General features: G+C 41.5%; 1 protein-coding gene across 6 annotated transcripts in view; it reads right to left on the bottom strand.

Annotated features, from left to right (window-relative positions):
• Positions 1 to 15116, bottom strand: part of LOC123774039 (uncharacterized) — a 29563-nt gene extending 14447 nt beyond the window's left edge. For 2 of the 6 annotated variants that reach the window (XM_069318794.1, XM_069318795.1), the window contains exons 1-6: positions 10797 to 11055; positions 9918 to 9978; positions 5219 to 5606; positions 2440 to 2840; positions 526 to 652; positions 189 to 287 (exon numbers count right to left, since the gene is read on the bottom strand). In XM_069318794.1, coding sequence (XP_069174895.1) covers positions 189 to 287; positions 526 to 652; positions 2440 to 2840; positions 5219 to 5606; positions 9918 to 9967 — 1065 coding nt within the window. In that variant the 5' untranslated portion in view covers positions 9968 to 9978; positions 10797 to 11055. Of the gene's footprint in view, positions 1 to 188; positions 288 to 525; positions 653 to 2439; positions 2841 to 5218; positions 5607 to 9917; positions 9979 to 10796; positions 11131 to 14097 lie in introns of those variants that run through there. The other 4 variants (XM_069318793.1, XM_045768149.2, XM_069318797.1 and 1 more) reach the window with 4 other exon arrangements.
• Positions 15117 to 18141: the final 3025 nt, after the last annotated feature.

The raw sequence follows: 18141 nt of genomic DNA, 5'->3' as shown, positions 1-18141 counted from the left end.
TGCATTCACACTATTAAATTTGAGATGTGTATTTTTTTAATTCACCTACATTTGATTGACATTTTCCTGGAATCCTACAAGAAAACTAAATTAAGGAATACCTCTTCATTCAAATTTCAAGAACTAATATCAGTATTAGAATTTAATTAATTTGAAATTTAAAGGGTTAAAGCAGATGCTCAACTCACCACAAATGAAGGCTCCTGTTGTTGACTGGATCCTGAATTATCAATGGGAGGAATATCTTGTAGCAATTTTGCCTTTGTCATCTTCACTTTCTGTGGAGTCTGTTAAGAAACAAGTGTTAACATATTGTGTTGAGAAAATGATGACTGTCTGTAAAGCATTAAATAGGTTTCTTTTACTAGGTGGCTGGAGTAAATACTAAAGCCAAATAGAATTATTATGCCAAATTTATTTTATCAAATAGCATTACACTGTATTTAGAGGAACATCTTATTAGATTTTCAAATAAGAGGTCCTACTGATACTATTTACAAAACTGAAAATGGTGTGTATATTTACCTGAGGTTCATCATCTGATGAAACACACTTTCTTTTAAGGTTAGATGGCTGACTCTTTTCTCTGTGGTCTCGTTTAACATTCTTACAGACTCTAATGTCAATGCATTCTTTCTTGTATAAGTCCTTCCTGTAAAAGAAAATATTCTTAGGTTGAAAAAATAAAATCAGATATTCTCTCTCAATAAGTACAATGCTATACAAAAAATTTGGAATAATATATATTACCATAAACTTTTAATTTGACATGGGGTTCATTTCTCAAGACCATAAACTTATGCTTCAAGTAACTAGCAAGCATTTAGTTTATCTTCAGAAGTTGATAAACTTGTGGAAACTCCTGTTTAAGACCATTAGTACAACATTCAGAAACACCTTCTAACTCCAGATTCCCAGCATCGTTTAAGGAGAAATCTTTAATGTTTAGCAATTCTTTTTTTTTTTTTTTTTTTTAAATAAAGTATATGGACAATGTAAGAAAGCAATCCTACACCTTGATTTTGAGAAAACCTTTGATAATGTTTATCATCAATACTCTTCTACTTTCAAAAGTAGTTCTTGAATAGATTGCTCAAAACCTGTATTAGCGTCAGGGAACAAATGTGGAGAGCTAAATAACAATACATCACAATGGCTAGATGTAACGAGTAATCAAGTAATCATCTTGGTACCAGTTTTGTCTCACTTCACAAAACCGACAAAGTTGATATACTGTACTATACAATATCAAAACTTGCTGATGACAAAACTAGGGAGCAGTTATATCATCAATAGAGAGAGACTGCAAGCCAACTTAAACTCTGCCCAATAACTAGTCTCATGAACCACACATGTTTTTATGTTGATAAATGAACTGAAAAAACATATTGGAAAAAGTTAATCAAAACCTATTACAAGAACACTATTGAGCTAATGAAAGAAAAAACATAGACGTGGGAGTTCTAGTGGCTAGTGATCTTGAGCAAAGCAAGCACTCTATTACGGCTAAACTTGGCTAATACAATATTAGGTTTCACTGGAAGGTCTTCAGAACTTAAAGTCAGGAATGTCATCTTTGCTGTATAATTCATTAGTACTGTCTAGTCTGGAATATTCCATAATTTTGGGCAGTATTTGAGAAAGGATACTGACCAATTGGAAGGTGTTCAGTACCAATATACCAGTACCAAGGTATAAAGAGTTATAAATAAATTGTGGACTTTTAAAGAACTGAATTTATTCAAATTTTAAAGAATAATAAAAGGCAATTTAATACAATAGAATTCATATTGGTAGGCTGCATGAAGTAGTAGTGCTAGCCTTATGTATGTTTTCAAGATGATAGTGAATGAATGAATGAATGGATGATAGCCTAAAGAGTGGCCTTGAACAAATATGACCGAGAGGAAAACTGGGAAAAAGGCAGGCAGGGAAGCAAGAGGAAAATAGACTATGCTAAGGGACAAGGATGGGGAGGAGGGGGGGAAGGGAGTGCTAGTAGATCACACAGCCTGTTCTCTGCATTCAACACACTATATAAATATCAATGGCTTTGCATAAACAAACTTATGACCCCTAACAACCCACCCAACCTTTCAGAAGACCGATGCAAAGAAAATGTCAATATTACGGTGCTTTAATTGTTACCAATATGCAGCACTTAACAGTGATCTGTTCCATTAACAGGGAAGAGGATGGTTCAAGTGAATCAAAATACATTTGGCCTATACTGTACTTGACAAACCACAAGCAACTTTAGCATAGTCATATGAAGCAGTAAGGTGCTGGTGTGGATGACTGGAAACATGGGCAATGTCTTCTTCTCAAGTTTACTTTTAATTAAATGTACTAAGGTGTACTAAGTAATACAAGAAACTAGAAAGAATCCTTAATATTAAATAACAATAATATTTGACCATTAAAATATATCACACTTACCAATCAGAATTATAGACAATCACTACAAGTTCCATTTGCTTGCTAAGTTGGCGATGGCATGAATTTAGGCAAAGGAAGACAATGGAGAACTTGAATTTTCCATCAATAATTGCCGGTACTTGATCTTTAAGGTCTATTTCAGCGGTTGGATGATTTAAAGCGTCTTCTGTGCCATTCAGATAGGAACATTTGGTGGTCAAATAAAAGTTGAAATATGAAGGTAAGTCTGAAGGCCTTTTGCCATTTCCGTCAGAATGCATTTTACAACACTTGACAGGCATGTCCTTGTTCAATTCATCACAAAACCTCATACTAATTCTGACCTTATCCTGCGGCTTGCAGCCTTCAATCATAAATGAAACTGGAATATCATTTTTTGTAGTAATATCTTTTCCCTTTATCTGGAAAGTAAAAAAAATTATTCATTACCCAACACTATTCTTATGGCCTTTCATGTCAAAATAAATATAAATACAAATTATATATACTGAATGGTGTATATATTTATAAGAGAATGTGTGTGTGCTTGAAGTTGGAGAGCAGAGGCTTGGGGCTAGCCTCACACACATGTGCAGGGGGAGTGGTATGGGGGCACACACAGGCTGGTTGGGGTGAGCCTAAGTTAAATGCATTAAGAAATATTAGCATTTATAGTCACCCCCATACAATTTTCATATAGTCATGTGTGAAATATTTAGAGTAATTCCCATAGAGTTTTCAATTATAATAAAATATTTTCTGAAGGATTAGTATAGTTACTTCCAACCCATCCTCAACCCATCCTCCGAATTGACAGTACGATTTAATACTAAGTGTAATAAGTACACTTTCTTACTGTAATAAGCAGTGCATAATTGCACTTATGGGGCTGTTACATTGACCCAACTCCCTCCCCCGCTTTAATTCTTCTCGTTTTCTGTTAAGTCACTCAGAATTTTAGGATGACGTTTTCAATTTCGATTTGCAATACACAAGTTTTAAATATCAGGAATTTCTTTTTCAGGTTAATTAAACAATATAGACTTTATACAAAATTTTAAAATATCCTGAGTTACTTTACAATTTATTGATATATTTTAGTTTTGTTTTATTAGTTTTATAAAACTGTAATATCAATATAGCTATAGGTTAAGTACTAATTGTAATTGAGAAGCAATACAATTATTATCTTCAAAAACTAAGACGGTTAGGTGAGGTTGTGGTTTTCTATTCAGTTTTTCAGGTAAACTCAAATATTCACAATATATCTGACAGTACGATTTAATACTAAGTGAAAATAAGTACAATTCCTAACTGCTATGAATAGTACATAATTGCACTTATTTGTCTTCTTACATTTACCACCCCATTTTTGGAGGACGGGCTGGTTACTTCAGTGTTTCTTAATAATAAATTTTCTAAAAGGTGAGATATTAGCATTTATTGATATTCATTTCCCCCAATGCAATTTTTATTGAGTCAAATATGAAGTATTTGTCATACCCCTAGTTTTTAGTAATCGTAATAATATTATTTTAGACCCATACAAATGTTTTAGTGCTTCTTGGTAATACAGTTTTTGAGAGAAGGTAATACGGCTTTTGAGAACACCGTGTAGAATCACATTCAGACCTCTATGAAATTTGACATTATATGTCAGTACACCTACAAAAATTTTGAAAAACAAATTCAATCATTTTTTCTTATAGAATTATGCACCATTATTCATAGAGCTCAGGAAAATTAACAAATGTCCTGTCATTTAAACTAAGGCCATAATGCCATAAAATGCATAAATTGAATTCTGAAACTCTGCTCTCCCATAGAAAACTGTCATTGTGTGTACATGTCATTCATTGTTATACAGACAGTGACACACTCATATTAGTAATACTGTACGGTATTATAGGAGAGAGAAATAGAGAAGTAGGGATGGAGGGGGAGAGCAGGGGTTTGAAAGGGAGACGGGAGGACAAGGACAAAGGGGGTGACAAAGGTGTTGGGAGGTGGGGAAGTTGGGAGGGAGAAAAGGGGGAGGGAGGATGTGGGGAAAGAGGGATGCGGATGAGGGGGGTCAAGGGGGCAATGAGAGAAGAGAGTGAGAGAAGAGAATATTCAAAGCACCGCCAGATACCCCCCTCCAACCCCCAGATGAGTAGTTGGAGGGATAGATGAATGGACAGATGGATGAATAAATGGGCAAATACACTGTAGATCGATGTATGGATAGATGGAATAAAAGACAGATGGATGGAAAGACAGGGATGTATGCATAATAAAATAGATGAATACAGATAGATGGATATAGATATAATAAATATAATAGATAAATAGATGGATATAGACAGAACAGATGGATATGGATAGAATAGATGAATATGGATAGAATAGATGGATATAGAAAGAATAGATGGATATAGATCGAATAGATGGATTTAGATAGTCAAATAATGGATGGATAGATGGACTGATAGGTTGACAGAGTATGGATCAAAAGGTGGAAAGAAGAAATAGAAACTGCCTCACACGGGCCAAAAGGCCTAGCACAGTTTCCTATATTCTTATGTTAATACAGTATTGCCTATTATTCAGATGCCATTGCTGACCTCAGCTATAATCACTTGTACTAACAACACTGATAACACAATAATCATCTTATACACTAGTAGTGTTCCAATTATGATTTATACATTCAGTAAACTTTCAACATGCAATGTTATACCCTACAACACTTCACAGCAACTATTGCACTCTACTTCTTTACATTAAAACTATACATAATAATCAACTGTCTACTTACCAAGTATGGAGGATTTCTTTCTTTCTCTGATGCCAATGGGTAAATATCGATATTTTCAAAATGATTACTAGCAATCAATTCTTCAAGTTTATTTGGTTCAAAATTGGGCAGACAATTATCTTGAAAAGTTACATTTTCAGGTAAAGGTGGCTGTCCAAGTGTTTTGAGAATGGCAACTTTAATGGAAGGTTTCTGCTCCAATTGACCGCTTCCATTTTCGAAGCCTACTGCCAACTGTCTCTCGGCCAGTACTACGTCTTTCGCCTTCAACTCCTTTTCAGTTTTAACTAAATTTTGTCTTTCAGCTGGTAAACTAAAATCATTTTCACGAGTCAGCACCTCCTTGTCGAATATGTCATCATTTCCAAGTACGTTAAAGTTGAACATCCTGGAACAATGAAAATAATTTACAAAAAGGGAAACATTTTTATTTAAACTAATGTACTGTAGATTTTAACATGTCAGAATGATTAGTGAACTCCAGTCCTTAAACCAACCAATAACCAAAGGAATTTACCTTAAATCATTTGTAAACAAGCCCATGTTACCACTTTCTTAACATTATATGGTTAACAAAGTGCTATAGTGTTGGTCTTTAGTAACAACACATTCCATGTTATTCCTCGGAGATTACACACTTACACAATCTCTTATAAGACTCTTCAATTATAGATAATTCATGTTTATCGAAAACTTAGTTTTTTTTACCTATACTGTACAAGTTACGAAAACACCCCGGGAATAATGCCAATATAAGCATGATAATCTTACAAAAATTATGAGAATCATTATAACAGTTATGATAAATCATGACAATAATGAAATTATGATAATCATGTCAATTATGATAATCATGCCAATTATGATAATCATGCCAATTATGATAATCATGCCAATTATGATAATCATGCCAATTATGATAATCATGTCAATTATGATAATCATGCCAATTATGATAATCATGCCAATTATGATAATTACAATAATCATGATAATCATAATAACAATGATCATGACAATCATTATAATAAGCATCATAATAACTGATTATAATAATCCTGATAATGATCTTGATAACCCTGATAATCATGGTAATAATCATGACAATACCAATGATCATAATAATACGGTAAGCATCTTCTTGACATCTTGAGTTATCTTGAGATGATTTCGGGGCTTTAGTGTTCCCGCGGCCCGGTCCTCCACCCCCAGGAAGCAGCCCGTGACAGCTGACTAACACCCAGGTACCTATTTTACTGCTAGGTAACAGGGGCATAGGGTGAAAGAAACTCTGCCCATTGTTTCTCGCCGGCGCCTGGGATCGAACCCAGGACCACAGGATCACAAGTCCAGCGTGCTGTCCACTCGGCCGACCGGCTCCGTAACAATAAATATTGTTACGGAGTATTGTTAAATATTGTAAATATTGTTAAATAACAATAATAGCATAACAATAAATGTTATTTACAATCACGTTGCCAGCTATCAGTTGGACAATGTTGAAATTGCAAAATCTGAATGCAAGAAAGATCTAGGGCTTTCTTAAGTTATCTTAAGTTATCTTATCTTAAGCTTTATGATTAGTGTGGATGTTCTATGTATAAAGGTATGGAATAAATCAAATTGAATATTGGTATTTATTGCTAGAACAACTAGCAATAATGTGTGCAATACTACTGTGGCCATGGATTATAGTTCAGTTTTGGTCTCTCTACTATAAAATAGACACATTCACCTGAATGCTTACTGAACAGGATGGCAAAGTTAATTCCAGAATTTGAAACTTTCCTTATGAAGATATTTAAAAAATGAAATTTACATTCTCTAGAAAGATTAAGAGTATGGAGTGTTAAGAGCAAAAGTATACAAATGGATAAAAGAGTATAACAAAGGCAATATGAATAAGGTTTTATATACAGTACAGTATATTAACTCAAATTAGAATTCTAAACAAAGGACAAAGTGGAAGGTTAATTTCAAGAAGACCTGGAATCACGGTTGTCGATTTATGGACCAAATTACTGAGTAACATAATAAATTTGGGTCACTGTTTCATTTGTAGGTTAAACAAGTATATGGGGAAGTTTGGGTGCATATACAGTAATTGGGTTTGGGTAGTTTAGCAGAAATGCTTTGCATAATATTACCTTTATTAGTTTGGGTAACTCCTTTCCCCACAATTATACATTAATTACTCTTAGGTTCTTTGTACACATTCTTTTGAAAAAATACTTAATCTGAATAAATAGGAGCTGCCTTATATTGGCCAAATGGCTTTCTGCAGTTTCTTCAGTTTCCATTTTTCTTATGTTCTTATGCAAGCCTAGAACAATGTCAAACGAAAATCTACCTTGCACCATAACCCACCAGATGTTCACCTTGTGATGATTTCAGGGCTCAATGTCCCTGCAGCCTGGTCCTCGAGCAAGCCAACCCCTAGACCTAGTCAAGTATACAGTATTATATAATTAAATTAATATTTTTTTTTCAGGGATATTTACACGAGCCCTAAGCCTCTGGCTAGCCCACTGTTGTTCGTATCACCAGTACTTCTTATACAGTGGATGAATGTTTATGGTGTTGGTTTCAGAAAGGACATAGCAGTAGCAGCAGTAGTTCCTGTGTGAACTACTGCTGCTGCTGCTGCTTTTTTATTTCTGCATGGGCCCCAAGCCTCTGGCTGGCCCACTAAGTGTTACTTATTTCTGTTTTACTTAGGTGGAGTATGAGTACTTATGACTCGAATGTTTGCTTCAGTAAGATTATGCCCCCATGTGTTTAACAACTTCTGCTCTGTTGAATCTAAGTTAAAATCTTATTAGGTTTGTAATGGTGTACTGAGTTAGATAATGTTCCAGTGGTCTGTCGGGCATTTCTACACAGTGTTGACATTTCCTCTCATGTTCTGGAACCTGTAAGCTTATTTTCCATGCACATTGATATCCAAAAAGCCATACCCCATGTGTATGGGTATGGCTTACACCCATGATGTGGTGTAAGTGTACTTCTGTTGTTCTACTGTTCCTTTTCATCAAAATGCTGGGTTCTTGAACATCAGTGATGGTTCAAGTAAAACTGTGTACTGTTTAATCTAACTAATTTGGATCATATGGGGATGGCCTCGATCTGAATCATGTGGAGATTAGAATAAGCTGAATTTCTTAAGACATGAACAAAAATTATTAAATTTGTCATTTTTTGTAATAATTTATTTCACATTTCTATATACTGTACTACAATGCAATAAATATAAATTTAACATTGTTAGGGGAAGAGATTCATAGAAATGAATAAAATAGAAAGACTTAACAAATTTCAATTTATCATGAAGTTAACAGCAATCTTGATAATGAGAGGCTTAAACTTTTACCATTAATCTAATGTTGAAATTACTATACAATTTCATGTACTGTATTGCAATTATTTCTCTTTTCTTTTCCCTATTCCAGGCAAAGGACTTGTGCCAACTCTAAATCCTTTCACATCAACAGTCATTTTTACAGTTCAATGACTAAGCTTATAAATAATTAATAGAAGGTTACTTCCTCGTAATGCCATGTTGACTGCTGTTGGTGCTATTAGACATGTTCTTGGCAACAATTATTAAAGTTAGTAGTAAAGAAGAAAAAGTAAGTTTAAGAATCTAAGCGACTTACTGCCACTTTGTCCACTTCCACATGAAGGAAGAAACATGGGTAAACAAGTTCAGAGTCAGAATGGGTTCAATCGTGAGACAATATATATTAGCCACCAAATGGGGAGGGGGGAATTATTTTTTAAGAGGGGACACTATACAGCCAGAACATCAGTTTTATCAATACTGTAATTGTTTGTTATAATATTTTATATTATTGTATACTTTGAGAAAGTCAACTGGAGCTCCGAGGCAACTCAAACCAGGGACCGAAAGAACCCCAGCCACTGATGCTTACCACTGGGCCACACTGACTTGTACCAGTAACCAAATCAGGGTGGTCCAGTGGATAGGGTCAGCAGCTGGGGTTTTCTCGGTCGAGTCACCTCGGATCTCCAGTTGATTTTCTCATTGACATTTATCAGGTTAGTATGATTTATTTCTGATTATGAATTCTATACTTTGTTATTAATTCATTGTTCAATGTAATCGTGTTTAAATAAAAATAAGCCTGCCATGTGTTATTCAGTATCCAAACAACAAAGGCCAGTAATACAGATGCACAAAGAAATTGCATTAACATGAGGTTTAAAATGAGGTTCAAATCCTCCTCGTGTCTCCTAATGATTTTCCCAGGTGATTTGGATTTTTGTCCAAAGTAATTAGCAAACTACGACAATTCTGGCCAATTTACAGTAAATAGTATGTTTCATATTTCACATCAATGAATTGCATTTGTGAACATGTATATGATTTATTACTATTATCACCAAAAGTTGGTTTGTGACAACTGAACATACTGACATACTAACTGATAACATTTGTCGAGATACATATTACAGTATATCCAAGTTACATACTAGTACTGTATAGCGTTAGAGATCTATACTTACAGTAACATGTAAATACATGTGGTTAACATATACAATATACATCTCTAGGCCACACAAATAGAGTATATAAAGTTTATTGTCAACTATGAATGAGATTCCTCAACACATTTAAAATAAGAGAAAATGCAAAGCCAAACTGGCGTCTTATAAAATCTACAATACTCCTACTTACGGAAAATCTTGATCAATGTCCATGTTCCTCATATTTGTGGACATGTCCATCTTCCTAATATCTGTGGACAATTATGGAAAATTAGTCTACAATATACTTGAAAGGCATTAATTTGTCCTGTTACATCAATACTTTTTTAGATTACAGAATTTGGCATATTATAGAAATATTTGGTCACTGATGTTTTTTTTTAAATTAGTATTTGTTGGATATTTTATCTTTCTTAAAATTAAATCACTAATAAATCCCTGAAATTGTGAGTCACAGATGAAACTTTTTTCCCCCCAAAGATCTCTACTTTTGAGTGTACAAATCCAGCCGCTTTCTTTAGCTCCAGTACAGTAATGAGTGCACACCACCTCCCCCCCCCCCCCCCACCACCTGCTCCAGCACCCCCCAGTGTGTGCACATAACCCCCCCCCCCCTTTACCAGTAGTTCAGCCTGGTGTAAGGGTGGACCATCAACCCTTTGCAGATGTACTGTACAGTGGTATGCAATACCCAGATGTACTGTACAGTGGTATACAAGACCCAGGTGTACTGTAGTGGTATACAATACCCAGGTGTACTGTACAGTGGTATACAATACCTAGGTGTACTGTAGTGGTATACAATACCTAGGTGTACTGTAGTGGTATACAACACCCAGGTGTACTGTAGTGGTATACAATACCCAGGTGTACTGTACAGTGGTATACAATACCCAGATGTACTGTACAGCGGTATACAATACCCAGATGTACTACATAGTGTTATACCGCCCCTGACATCACCGCTGTAAACAATATCTCCGTGACATCAGTACTCGGGAGACAAAGTCACGTACAAAATGCAACACAAAACATGTATTAATGTTTAGATGTGCACACATACACTTACTTGTGGCGGTGGGGGCTAGTTAAGGTAGCTTGGTGGTGGTGTTGTGGAGTAGTTAGTGGTGCGAGGAGGGCAGTAGAGTAGTTAGTGGTGCAGTAGAGGAGTGAGAGAGTGCCACCTCGGGTGCCAGAGTGCGGGGCCTGACTGGCCCTCCGCCGCGCTCCTCAACACCCAACACCCGACAACACATTTCCTCAATGCACTTTTATTTTCAATTATCGTAGGCGTCTGCTGAGCTTATCTGGGCCGTTTCTTGCGGTTAAAGCGGCGTTTTAATCATTTATGCCTCGTATAGCCTTGAGAAGCATGAGTACTGTAGAGGAGAGTAATAATAAAGTGTGAGAGTTGGTATATGAGGAGAGGTGCGGCAGCGGGCGGGTGTAAACACGGCGGGGATCACGTGAGACCTCCACCTGCCCTACCTCGCAACACTTTCATCTTATCTCACAATATTTACACTTATTAACCACTTCCTCCCATTAAAAACAAGCACATTTACGTTAATATCAATCAAACAACTGTGCTAACAATTTAGATGATCAGATATTAGTGAAGGAAGCTTAAATCATAATTCAGTGAAGTGTTGGTGCGCCTGAGATTCTAGGAAGCAAAACGTTCCCGACATTGTCCATACGAATATCAAGACCTCACACTCCCGCCACGTATTTTGCTCCCTACGACCTCCTTCCACTTGTTGGGTCTTTTATTAAAGTACTTATATACATATACAGAGCTTTAAACCTCAAGCGATTAAGTAATGTGAGGTTTTTAACCAAGGAACCCTGTGGCCAGTATAACAAGTAGAGAGGATAGGATGTCCGCCCCACGTGTTGCATCATGCTTCAATTAACACGAAATTAGCTAGTGGAGTTTTAATTTTTTTTTTAATTTTGCCCCGAGGGGCGCCATTGGGCAGCGCCACTCATCTTCTGAGTAGACATACCGCCATACCGTCTGTGTGTCCTCACAGGGATGTGAGGACACACACAGACCAGCCACAGGGATGTGAGGACACACAGACCAGCCACAGGGATGTGAGGACACACAGACCAGCCACAGGGATGCGAGGACACACAGACCAGCCACAGGGATGTGAGGACACACAGACCAGCCACAGGGATGTGAGGACACACACAGACCAGCCACAGGGATGTGAGGACACACACAGACCAGCCACAGGGATGTGAGGACACAGACCAGCCACAGGGATGTGAGGACACACAGGCCAGCCACAGGGATGTGAGGACACACACAGACCAGCCACAGGGATGTGAGGACACACAGACCAGCCACAGGGATGTGAGGACACACACAGACCAGCCACAGGGATGTGAGGGCACACACAAACCAGCCACAGGGATGTGAGGACACACAGACCAGCCACAGGGATGTGAGGACACACACAGACCAGCCACAGGGATGTGAGGACACACAGACCAGCCACAGGGATGTGAGGACACACACAGACCAGCCACAGGGATGTGAGGACACACAGACCAGCCACAGGGATGTGAGGACACACACAGACCAGCCACAAGGATGTGAGGACACACACAGACCAGCCACAGGGATGTGAGGACACACACAGATCAGCCACAGGGATGTGAGGACACACACAGACCAGCCACAGGGATGTGAGGACACACACAGACCAGCCACAGGGATGTGAGGACACACACAGACCAGCCACAGGGATGTGAGGACACACACAGACCAGCCACAGGGATGTGAGGACACACAGACCAGCCACAGGGATGTGAGGACACACAGACCAGCCACAGGGATGTGAGGACACACACAGACCAGCCACAGGGATGTGAGGACACACACAGACCAGCCACAGGGATGTGAGGACACACACAGACCAGCCACAGGGATGTGAGGACACACACAGACCAGCCACAGGGATGTGAGGACACACACAGACCAGCCACAGGGATGTGAGGACACACACAGACCAGCCACAGGGATGTGAGGACACACAGACCAGCCACAGGGATGTGAGGACACACACAGACCAGCCACAGGGATGTGAGGACACACAGACCAGCCACAGGGATGTGAGGACACACAGACCAGCCACAGGGATGTGAGGACACACAGACCAGCCACAGGGATGTGAGGACACACACAAACCAGCCACAGGGATGTGAGGACACACAGACCAGCCACAGGGATGTGAGGACACACACAGACCAGCCACAGGGATGTGAGGACACACACAAACCAGCCACAGGGATGTGAGGACACACAGACCAGCCACAGGGATGTGAGGACACACACAGACCAGCCACAGGGATGTGAGGACACACAGACCAGCCACAGGGATGTGAGGACACACAGACCAGCCACAGGGATGTGAGGACACACAGACCAGCCACAGGGATGTGAGGACACACAGACCAGCCACAGGGATGTGAGGACACACACAGACCAGCCACAGGGATGTGAGGACACACACAGACCAGCCACAGGGATGTGAGGACCTTCAGTGAAAGAGACAGTAAGTGGAGTGACTTAAGAGTGGAAACAGAAGAGCCAAACTCTACGTATGACGCACTTCAACAACAGATACAACAGCAAACGACAATATTGCAAATTATCGCAGTGCCCCATCATCAACAGACTGCAAGGCAGCTCCCATGCAGGAGGCGGAGAACTGATTGATTGATAAAGATTAAGCAACCCAAGAGATGGCACGGGCATGAATAGCCCGTAAGTGGTGGCCATTTTGAGCCATCACCAGTATCAAGAGATGATACTGGAGATCTGTGGAGGTGCGACTGCACCCTGCGTGACGGGAGATGTCTCCAGGACCAAATGGTGACCAAATGGAGGCGGAGAACACTAGTATAAATTAATTCCGGTGGGGAAAAACACCACTGGAAGAAATGTATTAAGCAATAACTAAAATATTGTATCCACATTTACATTGACCAGAATATAACAGCAGCAATGATAGCGTAGTGAACGAGAGCTGTGTTGGGCTGTACTTGGGAACCCCACAACGGAAGCAGTGAGGGAGTCTGGCACAGCTGTGGCGAGTGCTTGTTCGTTCAGGGGTGGGGGGACAAGGGCACACAAGACCCACCTCTCTGGGCGGGGTGGCTGATAGAGAAACTAGTGTGCAATTAACCACTTAACCACTGAAAGTGATTAAGGTGCTTTTACAAGCTCAGGTTATATAGTTACAACACATACATACATTGTATAATTGATACATTACATGGTTAATCTTGGGTACAAGTCCAATATATCATCAAGTGTTCCAGTACTCATATAGTAATTACAGAGTTCAGCATACCTTAGCTCAGGAGGGCGAAAGTCAGTCAATATGGGACATTCTACAATATAATGTTCAAGAGAGTGCATGTTTTCTCTTTCACAAAGTTGACACATTGTGTACTCGACATTTGGATTTTGAGAAAGCTGCCAGATACGTCTATATCCCAGGCAATTATTCTCTTTGTCACTGCTAATGAAACACCCATATCAATGTCTACCACTGGTTTTCTGCAGGCTGTCTTTGCAAGCATATCAACAGTGTCATGCCTTGAGATGCCAACATGGCGGTGTGTCCACTCACAGGATGAGTGGCGCTGCCCAATACTGTCACTATGGCGGTGTGTCCACTCACAGGATGAGTGGCGCTGCTCAATACTGTCACTATGGCGGTGTGTCCACTCACAGGATGAGTGACGCTGCCCAATACTGTCACTATGGCGGTGTGTCCACTCACAGGATGAGTGACGCTGCCCAATACTGTCACTATGGCGGTGTGTCCACTCACAGGATGAGTGGCGCTGCCCAATACTGTCACTATGGCGGTGTGTCCACTCACAGGATGAGTGGCGCTGCCCAATACAGTCACTATGGCGATGTGTCCACTTACAGGATGAGTGGCGCTGCCCAATACTGTCACTATGGCGGTGTGTCCACTCACAGGATGAGTGGCGCTGCCCAATACTGTCACTATGGCGGTGTGTCCACTCACAGGATGAGTGGCGCTGCCCAATACTGTCACTATGGCGGTGTGTCCACTCACAGGATGAGTGGCGCTGCCCAATACTGTCACTATGGCGGTGTGTCCACTCACAGGATGAGTGACGCTGCCCAATACTGTCACTATGGCGGTGTGTCCACTCACAGGATGAGTGGAGCTGCCCAATACTGTCACTATGGCGGTGTGTCCACTCACAGGATGAGTGGCGCTGCTCAATACTGTCACTATGGCGGTGTGTCCACTCACAGGATGAGTGACGCTGCCCAATACTGTCACTATGGCGGTGTGTCCACTCACAGGATGAGTGGCGCTGCCCAATACTGTCACTATGGCGGTGTGTCCACTCACAGGATGAGTGGCGCTGCCCAATACTGGTTGGTGGTGACTATGGTGGTGTGTGTCGGAAGCCACCATGGTTGGTGGTGTGTGTCGGAAGCTACCACGGTTGGTGGCGACTATGGTGGTGTGTGTCGGAAGCCACCATGGTTGGTGGTGTGTGTCGGAAGCCACCATGGTTGGTGGTGTGTGTCGGAAGCCACCATGGTTGGTGGTGTGTGTCGGAAGCCACCATGGTTGGTGGTGTGTGTCGGAAGCCACCATGGTTGGTGGCGACTATGGTGGTGTGTGTCGGAAGCCACTATGGTTGGTGGTGTGTGTCGGAAGCCACCATGGTTGGTGGTGTGTGTCGGAAGCCACCATGGTTGGTGGCGACTATGGTGGTGTGTGTCGGAAGCCACCATGGTTGGTGGTGTGTGTCGGAAGCCACCATGGTTGGTGGTGTGTGTCGGAAGCCACCATGGTTGGTGGTGTGTGTCGGAAGCCACCATGGTTGGTGGCGACTATGGTGGTGTGTGTCGGAAGCCACCATGGTTGGTGGTGTGTGTCGGAAGCCACCATGGTTGGTGGCGACTATGGTGGTGTGTGTCGGAAGCCACCATGGTTGGTGGTGTGTGTTGGAAGCCACCATGGTTGGTGGCGACTATGGTGGTGTGTGTCGGAAGCCAACATGGTTGGTGGTGTGTGTCGGAAGCCACCATGGTTGGTGGCGACTATGGTGGTGTGTGTCGGAAGCCACCATGGTTGGTGGCGACTATGGTGGTGTGTGTCGGAAGCCACCATGGTTGGTGGTGTGTGTCGGAAGCCACCATGGTTGGTGGCGACTATGGTGGTGTGTATCGGAAGCCACCATGGTTGGTGGTGTGTGTCGGAAGCCACCATGGTTGGTGGTGTGTGTCGGAAGCCACCATGGTTGGTGGCGACTATGGTGGTGTGTGTCGGAAGCCACCATGGTTGGTGGCGACTATGGTGGTGTGTGTCGGAAGCCACCATGGTTGGTGGCGACTATGGTGGTGTGTGTCGGAAGCCACCATGGTTGGTGGCGACTATGGTGGTGTGTGTCGGAAGCCACCATGGTTGGTGGCGACTATGGTGGTGTGTGTCGGAAGCCACCATGGTTGGTGGCGACTATGGTGGTGTGTGTCGGAAGCCACCATGGTTGGTGGCGACTATGGTGGTGTGTGTCGGAAGCCACCATGGTTGGTGGCGACTATGGTGGTGTGTGTCGGAAGCCACCATGGTTGCATCACTGTCAGTGCCTCTTGTTGCCACATCCATCATCAAGTCCATACTCTTACTATGGTATATGCAACTAATCTATTACCAACTGCAACTCTCATATAAGCAGTGTAGAGTGTATAAGTGTTACATTAGCCGTACACAGTGTGAGGTAGTGTAGAGCAGGGTGTTGTGTTGCCTGGCAACGGATGTGTGGCACCAGCGCAGGCAAAAGCGCGCCAACAGGGCCTCGTCATGCAGGCATTTCCCGCCCTTGTTATTCTTCCTCTACATTATAATTATAATGTTATTGTTAATTATCTTATGGTTAATATTAGGCTTACCAACTTGCCTACAATAAGCGCCCTTGAGCGTTACCATACACCCCCCTCCCCTTGAGCGATACGCTGGTGCGATACACCCTCTTGAGCGATACGCCGCTACGATACACGCCCTTGAGCACTACATTGAGACTACACTGAGAGGATACACGCCCTTGAGCACTTCATTGAGACTACACTGAGAGGATACACGCCCTTGAGCACTACATTGAGACTACACTGAGAGGATACACGCCCTTGAGCACTACATTGAGACTACAATGAGAGGATACACGCCCTTGAGCACTACATTGAGACTACACTGAGAGGATACACGCCCTTGAGCACTACATTGCAAGGATGCCCACCCTTGAGCACTACACTGAGAGGATACACGCCCTTAAGCACTACACAACAGGATACGCACTCACGAGGCGTTATAATGCTAGGATACATGATCACGGGGCTGTAAATTCCCATTGTCAAGGACAGGATATATATATATATATATATATATATATATATATATATATATATATATATATATATATATATATATATATATATATATATATATATATATATATATATATATACATAGAGAAAGAGAGAGAGAGAGAGAGAGAGAGAGAGAGAGAGAGAGAGAGAGAGAGAGAGAGAGAGGGAGAGAGAGAGAGTAGTGTGTGGGCTGTGTTTACACTGGGAGAAGTGTTGCAGCAACACTCCCACACTTGTGTCGTCTTGTAACACACCCGCAGTGTTTGACCTTTAGTACAACACTAATAATTTGTTCCTCATACACCACACAGTCAAGAGGCGGGGACCGGGAGCTTGGCCTCGCTCCAAATAAATGCACATTCCTTTAACAGTAAGACCAAAGACGCAAGCATCCATAAACAGAAATATCTAAAAACGATCCCAACAACAGGAGCCAGTGTTGAGCTCAGATCCCAACAACAGGACCTGTGTTGAGCTCAGATCCCAACAACAGGACCAGTGTTGAGCTCAGATCCCAACAACAGGACCTGTGTTGAGCTCAGATCCCAACAACAGGACCTGTGTTGAGCTCAGATCCCAACAACAGGACCAGTGTTGAGCTCAGATCCCGACAACAGGAGCCAGTGTTGAGCTCAGATCCCAACAACAGGACCTGTGTTGAGCTCAGATCCCAACAACAGGAGCTGTGTTGAGCTCAGATCCCAACAACAGGAGCTGTGTTGAGCTCAGATCCCGACAACAGGAGCTGTGTTGAGCTCAGATCCCAACAACAGGAGCCAGTGTTGAGCTCAGATCCCAACAACAGGACCAGTGTTGAGCTCAGATCCCAACAACAGGAGCCAGTGTTGAGCTCAGATCCCAACAACAGGACCAGTGTTGAGCTCAGATCCCAACAACAGGACCTGTGTTGAGCTCAGATCCCAACAACAGGAGCCAGTGTTGAGCTCAGATCCCAACAACAGGACCAGTGTTG

The sequence above is a fragment of the Procambarus clarkii genome, chromosome 91, assembly GCF_040958095.1.
Source record: "Procambarus clarkii isolate CNS0578487 chromosome 91, FALCON_Pclarkii_2.0, whole genome shotgun sequence".
Lineage (NCBI taxonomy): Eukaryota > Metazoa > Arthropoda > Malacostraca > Decapoda > Cambaridae > Procambarus > Procambarus clarkii.
The sequence above is the reverse complement of the archived record's forward strand: the minus strand, read 5'-3'. Positions and strand labels throughout refer to the sequence as shown.